This window comes from Colobus angolensis, unplaced genomic scaffold, assembly GCF_000951035.1.
Source record: "Colobus angolensis palliatus isolate OR3802 unplaced genomic scaffold, Cang.pa_1.0 Scaffold92, whole genome shotgun sequence".
NCBI lineage: Eukaryota > Metazoa > Chordata > Mammalia > Primates > Cercopithecidae > Colobus > Colobus angolensis.
Genome location: NW_012123154.1, coordinates 10225380 through 10233563, shown reverse-complemented (window position 1 = coordinate 10233563; position 8184 = coordinate 10225380). Strand labels below are relative to the sequence as shown.

The window sequence follows — 8184 nt, the reverse complement described above, 5'->3', positions numbered from 1 at the left end:
CACATACCTAAACATGCTGTATACTAGAAGATATGTAACTTTGCGGTGACCATCAGGATGCATATAAATTAGTAATATGAATTGTGAAAATCTAAATATGAGAAGAAACAAACAGAAAAACACAAAAGCTTTTGACTTTATTTTTAAACTCTAGGCCGGGCGCGGTGGCTCATGCCTGTAATCCCAGCACGTTGGGAGGCCAAGGCAGGCAGATCACTTGAGGTCAGGAGTTCAAGACCAACCTGGCCAGCATGGTAAAACCCCATCTCCACAAATATACAAAAATTAGCCAGGCACGATGGTGAGTGCCTGTGATCCCAGCTACTCGGGAAGCTGAGGGGGGAGAATCGCTTGAACCCAGGAGGCGGAGATTGCAGTGAGCCAAGATCGCGCCATTGCCCTCCAGCCTGGGCGACGGAGTGAGACTCTGTCTCAAAAAACAAAAACAAAAACAAAAACCTCTCTCTCCTTTATTGGGAAAATCCACAGAGAAGTGACATAATGCTTAAAAAGCCTCAGAGGTTTGAAGCCACAACGCTCATAAAATTCATGGTTCACAAGATCGTATAAGTAGACTGAGCTGAAGGATTTAACAAACCATCCCAGACAAATCCTGCTAAGAACACAGGTTTTGCTTAAAGATAAAGCATTTTGTCTGAGGCTATAATATTGGCAAACTCCACAGGTAGAAATCCTGGCAAAATACAGATTGCTTCCTTCTATCAGAGAAGTGCCTCAGTGACCCTGGCGTGGCCCAGTTTGGGAACTGCACGTGAACTTCCGTTTGGTCTACTGTGTAGAATCACTTCTGTGCTTTGTGGAAAATTTTTTTTATATACAATCCAAGACAGTATTTGAAAAAGAACAGAATGAAATGCTACAGATCATAAACAATGATAACAGAATCTGAGAGTAGTGATTCTGATTTTTCTGGAAGTGTTTAGTGGGATAGCACCTTGTCTTAATGAATGAAAAATAGAATTTCCTATGATAATAAAGACTAAAGAACGAGTAGCCTTATTTTAAAAAGTTACAAACTTTGTCAGAACGAGTTGTTTTCTCACGGAAGCAGGAATAAAGATACTACCCTTTCACCTCTGCATCTTCCAGAGTGCCAACACAGTGCTCTCAACATGGTAAGGTCAAGACACACTTTAATAAATAATATATAATGCAGACTACCAGGGAGAGAACAATGGTGTATATAGTAAGGGATGCTTTCTGCTATATAGCTATAATAAGTCATATCAATGACACACTGCAAGGGTTTTTATAATTTTGATAATGTATAAGCATATTAAATAATATATCAATGTGATTTTGAGCTAAATCAAATATCCTGAAGAAATGTACACTGAATGACAGAACTGAAAACCGTAACAGCAAATCTGCATCTCCGCGTGCTGACAGGCACACGCCGATTTCTGATACAGCACTTATGACTCACGGCCAACCCCAACACGTGGACAGGGCACCCTCTTATGGCAGGAGGGAAGGACCTGACCCAGCAAGGGTGTGGAAAGGAGGCTGTTTCTGTCCTCTACCCTCAACTCCGGGAAACCTCATCAGCAACAGAAAGATGTTTCATTATTATTTTTGGCAAATTACGATGAAACTCTATGTAACGTACCACAAAGGAACCGCTCTAAGTTTACTTTATGTGGAGGCAGCACATGCAAGTACAGTCCTTGACTGCGAGCTAAATAATAAAGAACTCAGACATTCTAGGATTGTGGTGAAGCCGCCTTTCAGGGAGAAACACTGACCTTGGGATGTTGTGAAGACTGAAGATCCATTGCGAGAGACTGTGATTCCAGTAACTGCTCTGCTCAAAAACAAAGTTTCACAAATTACTACTCATCATGTGTTAGGATACCCTCTTTGTTTCACATCCTTGATTTCATTTTACCAAGTTTCCTTAATTTTTTTCTTCACAGTATGCCTGCTGGATCTGTCCCAGCATAAACCTGCCATTACCAAATCACCGCTTGGCAACTTCTCATGTTCTGGCAACACCTGTGACTAGAAAACATCCCCACTCTTTGCTTCCCTGTGTTCCACATGCAATGCTTCACATATTCCTGACAATTTCTGGCAATTGGAACACTCTTCTCCTTCTATTCTCCCTCGTTTGACCATCACCAAAGGGACAAATTTTCTTCATAGTCACTTCATTTGCTCATTACTGAAGCTAATTTACTCAGTGACTATTCAGTGATGAGAAAATTGGTTCCAGCCTGTCCTCTTCAAGGATCATTCAGTCTTCACTACCTTGGATTACAAGGTCCCTTCCTATGTGCCATTTAGAGAAGTTGAGAAAAGACAGCCATTGTCATCATGAATCAGCCAAAACTCCTTGTGTCTCTTCGGGAGGCTGGATTGTGACATGAAGCCATCCATCTAACGCAGAGCAGCATGCCCAGCTCCACCTATGACCAATATGCCGGAGGGGCTGTCTACCGTCATGCAGCAAGGTGGGGCCTAGTCTCTGGACCCGGGTTTCCTCTCTGTAGCAGGAGGAACAGGCTAGGTCAGTGCTTCTCAAGCCTTTCTACCAGAGAACATGAAGGTCTTAATGACAGAGGGCAGAGAACACACATGTCATCTCCGGGTCCAACAGCAAGCCCAGTTTTCTAGAAATATAATTATTGTTATAATTATTGTTTTTAAAATTCATGTGAACTTTGCAATGTTCTCTCTCTGAGAGAGCTAATTATTTTTAAAAGGAGGCTTTTCACCTACATTATGTGTAAATTCAACACTTTCGGGGTATATATCACACTTCTCCCATCACAGATGCAAGGAGCTGTGTACCCCAATTTGAGAGGCACACAACTGGCTGCTCTCTGCAGACCACATCTTGTACTGTGAAGTGACAGACTGCAGAAATGACAGCATGGTAGCCACCACAAATCATTCCGTGCTAAACTTTCCCTACTACATCCACCTCAGGTGGAGATCACTGTAGACATGTGGGGGAGATTTTTCAAAATCAAGACAACATTGAAAGGGAATTTTCCCTCTGACTCAGCTTAAAACAGTTTAATCCCATGCCAAGACCCTAACTTTTGCCAGGACCATCAGCTGCTGAGAAGAAGCAGAGATATTCTTACTCTTTGTGGATTTTATAGTGCTCGTGTAACTGCAGTTTGGTGATGTTATTCCAGGCCAGTGTTTTGCTTTCTTCGGTCAGGTCTTCAAAAGACTCTTCACCTGGAGAGACTACATTACATTTTCGCTAAGTCAACTAAGTTACCAACAGACAACAGCATCAGATTCACAATATTTTCTATTAAAATCAAACAACTAAGAAAAGAAACACCCTGTCCCAATATGACTGCTTTGAAATGTACCTGTTAGATGGTTCCATGTTAGTCAAGGAAAAAAATTGTATAAAGAACAATAAAAAGTATCCTTGAATAATACTAGAGTCTTTTTATACTTTTATCAATGTTTGCAAAGCTTTCACTTGGCCTCTAACTTATGAATTTGGGGAAATACAAGACTGAGTCATCATTTCCTTGTCAACATTCTTTCAAAAACCTGACAGTTGCCTAAGAATGCTACAGTTTTGTTTTGGTTTGGGGTGGGGAAAGCAGAGATGAAATCAATTACTGCAAGAGCTTCTGGCAGGAGTAATCCTTTTACTTCTGCTTTAAGAAGGGCTGAAACAATTACCCTCTTAAAACAATCACATGACAGTGGTTATGGCCTGGTGACTAAGCAGAGCGCAGTTTGAAACAGCATCACAAGATAATCCTGTGATCTTTATTATTTAACCCTCTAGAGTATTCTCTCTTAAAGAAGCTACCCCTAGGTCATGTAACTCCAGGAAGCTATTTCTCCATGCTTGAGAGAATGCTCAGCTATGTACGCCTAAAATGTCTGGATGTGCTTGGAACAGACAGGAGGATTGGAGATAAAAAGTGATTTTGCTCCTTAGGTTCCACAGTGTCAACCTGCTTCTGGAAGCCTGTAGGTTTGAAGTTGTCTTACGTAAAATCTAAAACCTGGGTAACTGGAGAAAGGTGAGCATTCTTTCCTACCTTTCCAAATATTAGATGTGAGAACTGGGTCAAGTTCAATTTAGTGCCTAGCACATGCCCATTACAGAACAGACACACTGTAAATGTTTGTCAGTGTTAAATAAGTGAAATCCAATGAAGAGACAGCACTTTGAATTCAAGATCTGTATGTGGGTACAGAAGAGCATAATTAGGGCCAGAGAAAGTCTTTTCTGGAAGACAGCAGGGCTGACAGTGACTGGGAAGGCAGATGGGACAGCCAGGACTGTAAGCATGAAAAGGCGAATAGTGAAGGATCAAACACCAGCTTCAAAACCACAGAAGAGAAAGAGAACCACATCAAAACATACATGGCCAAGTTTCACTCATATTCAATTGCCAGAAAATAAAAGCGATTTGATTTCCCTTACAGTCTATAGCTGAAAACAAACAACGTCAGCAAAAACAGGTATTTGTTTTCAGGAGAACTGCAATAAGGCAGGAGAACACAATCATCTCTAAGTAGCACAGCAGTATATGTCTTGTCTCCTCTTCAGAAACATCTTCATCACACAGAAGAGCAAAAAAAGGTGCTCACGTTTATTCTCTTTACAAAATTTACCTGGGGAATCTGCCATAGTTGCATTATAACTGGAGGTCTGGGACAAACTTTTAAACTTTGGGGTGATCCTTCGAGGATGTGGTGTCACAAATAGTTGTTTTGGTGTTTGCCCAAATTCCAAGATTTGCGTAAGCATGGCTACCTTCTCATCAGGATCCTGGATGCTTTGGGACAGAACACAAATAATGTAGTGAACCACTAGGTTCGAGTTACTTGAAAGCACGCATTTCAAATAGTACTGATCAATAGGAGGGATTAACCCTCGAATAATGACAGCAACTATGTACCAGGGTTGTCTAAACCTCATTACAGACATTCAGAGTATTTTCTGATGCTCAATAACACAACAGTGAAAGCAATATAGAATTCATTTTAAAATTTCCATACCTCAACATTCAAACAAATATATTAATAATTTAGATAAAGACATATAACTCAAGTAGAAACTCCTTATTGACATACAAGTACCTGTTCAAGTCTACACCTCCTTCATAGGTCAGAGGATGAAATACTGAAAAAGACATACAAAACACTATTGAAAGATGTGCTATTTCAATGTAATATACACTGTTTAGAACTTAATGCAACAACTTAAAACTCATGTTCAAAGAAGTTGCTATTCACTTTGCAAAACAGACTAATATCCAACTGCAGTAAATACCAACTTGAATATTATCTTCAGATGAACAAAAATCTAGTTGTCAGGTAGGGGACCTGTCATCTCAGTCAGCGTTATTTTCTCCTGAGAAGAAGCATGACTTACAGAATTAATAAGACTGAATTTCCACGTAAAAAATTAGGTCTGAATTTCCAGCTACAGCTCCTTGTTATGAACATGGGAGATATGGATTATATGTTAGTTCATTTATTAAAAAAAGAAAACACACACGAGAAACGTGGAAGAAGACAAGCATTGAAACTGAAGAGAAGGTACACTGCTGCTGTTTTCTTTCTGTTGAATTAAAAAAAACTCTGGCAGCTACTTGGGAGGCTGAGGCAGGAGGACTGCTTGAACCCAGGAGCCAGAGGTTGCAGTGAGCCAAGACTGCGCCACTGCACTCCAGCCCGGGTGAGAGAGCAAGACTGTCTCAAAAAAATAAAAAAAGAAAAAAAGGAAAAGAAACTTTGGGTCTTCCATGGGAATTGAGGCCACTGTTCTATCTTACTGTAATAGAGTTTTAATTGAAATTATTGAATGGGATGGAGAGTATATGCTAAAATTAGAAGACTTTATAAAAAGACCTCTTGGGGCCAGGATAAGGTTGGTGATATTTGGGCAAAAGTCCTCCCTCCTCATCAGTTACTCAATATCTAATCCAGGGACTGGGTGCTCACGCCTGTAATCCCAGCACTTTGGGAAGTCGAGGTGGGCGGATCATCTGAGGTCAGGAGTTCAAGACCAACCTGGCCAACATGGTGAAACCCCGTCTCGACTAAAAAAAAAGTACAAAAAAATTAGCTGGGCATGGTGGCACCTGCCTGTAATCCCAGCTACTTGGGAGGCTGAGGCAGGAGAATCGCTTGAACCAGGGAGTCGGAGGTTACAGTGAGCCAAGATTGTGTCACTGCACTCTAGCCTGGTGACAGAGCAAGACTCCATCTCAAAAAGAAAACAAACAAAAAAAACCATCTGATCCAGGGTCGTGGAGCCAGTGGATACTGTGCTCTAACAGAACATGCTTCCACTGAAGAAATAAGACTAATTGCTTTGGCCTCATTTTTTTTTTTTTTTTTTGGTATTGTTTGCTTTCATTTTCCAATGAAAATGAATAATGCTAAATATTCACCCAATGCTAAATAAAATGTCAATGAATATTACATACCATTATGGGCCCCAACTGCACCACTCCCTTTTTGTTTGTAGCCAAATATTAGATCAATCCACTCGTGAAGGTGTTCAGACACATAATTGCTTTCCAATGCATCTTTGCTCTTCTGGAGAAAGTCCTCGGGACCTATTAGATTACACTCAATTGAAAAATCATGGAGTCTTCATTTTTTTCCCTCCCATTTCTCTTGTCTATCTATATGTATATAAAGTTTCTAGGACAGGCAAGAGGTCCATATATCTTAATGCAGTTTTTTTTTTCTATCATATGAAATGTAAGTGTTTTGGGGAAAAAAGTGGCAAGAATCATTTTCACATTAAAGTCTCTCAAATACATATTAATGTTTTTACATCATAGACTCATAGAATGCTTCTGATATGGAATAGGACTCATATCTCCTCATTTAGATAGAGAATTACATTGTGATTTTTAAAAATCTAAGCAATAAAATAATTACTGAAATTGCACTACCTGGTAAAGAGTATCTATAATACAACACCTCCAAGGGGGGGACTCACTGGAGGCCCAAGGGGGAAGCTCCACATCGTCAACCATCTGTCCTCCTTGTCTCTTTCCCAAATCCAACTTCAGGCTATTGACTAGAAAGCTCACATCATCACCATAGAATTCTGGAATTAACTAAAAGTTTCAGGGTGAAAAAAAAAAAAGAACAACAAACATGTTGTAAAGCAGTTAGAAACCCCAAGTCCAGTTACTCATCAGCTTTATTAACTGCTTACCTCTTTAAAATCCGTTGCACCATCCAGACAGTTTTTCCAAGTTTCTGCAATACTACATATAAAAAAAAAAAAAATTCACCTATTTTCAGCTATGGAAATAGCAATAGCAGTATTTCCTATGCCCTTGGGGTTGTTCTACACTTTACCTGTATTAACTTCTGTTTGTCAGTCACGCATAGTTCTAACCATCCCTCTGAGTGTCCCACTTTAACAGAAGGGAACACTGGGGCCCAGAGAGTTTTATGTAACTTCTCTAGGGTCACACGGCAGGAGTGGGCATGGAGTCCGAGTCCACACCGTTAGCTACCATATACACATTGCCTCATCCAAGGGCCAAATGGGGGAGGGTGCCTACACACTGAAAGATTAGCACCACTGGTCGGGCGCAATGGCTCACACCTGTTATCTCAGTACTTTGGGAGGCCAAGGTGGGTGGATCACGAGGTCAGGAAATCAAGACCATCCTGGCCAACATGGTGAAACCTCATCTCTACTAAAAATACAAAAATTAGCTGGGCATGGTGGCATGCGCCTGTAGTCCCAGCTACTCAGGAGACTGAAGCAGGAGAATCGCTTGAAACCGGGAGGCAGAGGTTGCAGTGAGCCAAGATCACGCCACTGCACTCCAGCCTGGGCAACAGAGCGAGACTCTGTCTCAAAAAAAAAAAAAAAAAGAAAAAAAAAAAAAAGATTTGCCTCACTATCTGAATGGCTCATTGCAAAGGGAATTATTATTAAATATGTATAGAGTTCAAAAAAGATGAAAAGGACATACCAAAAAATTAACAACAATTATTATCTCAGTGCAGTGGGATATCAAGTAAACTTATTTCCTTCTTTGTATTTTCTGATTTTTTTGGTAAGAAAATATTACTTTTATAATTTAAAAGGTAAAGCCATTTAAATACACACAGGGAGCTATATTCAATTCACAGCAAAATTATCAAGAATAATAAAGTGTGGGAAACAATCTAAATGCCCAACAATGG

The 8184-nt window shown here is 40.2% G+C and overlaps 1 protein-coding gene across 1 annotated transcript in view; it reads right to left on the bottom strand.

The window, feature by feature from the left end:
• NSMAF (neutral sphingomyelinase (N-SMase) activation associated factor) overlaps window positions 1-8184 on the bottom strand; it is a 76654-nt gene that overhangs the window by 8782 nt on the left and 59688 nt on the right. The window contains 7 exon segments of the mRNA XM_011931969.1: window positions 1767-1825; window positions 3114-3213; window positions 4627-4790; window positions 5095-5137; window positions 6450-6581; window positions 6974-7094; window positions 7196-7247. Coding sequence (XP_011787359.1) covers window positions 1767-1825; window positions 3114-3213; window positions 4627-4790; window positions 5095-5137; window positions 6450-6581; window positions 6974-7094; window positions 7196-7247 — 671 coding nt within the window.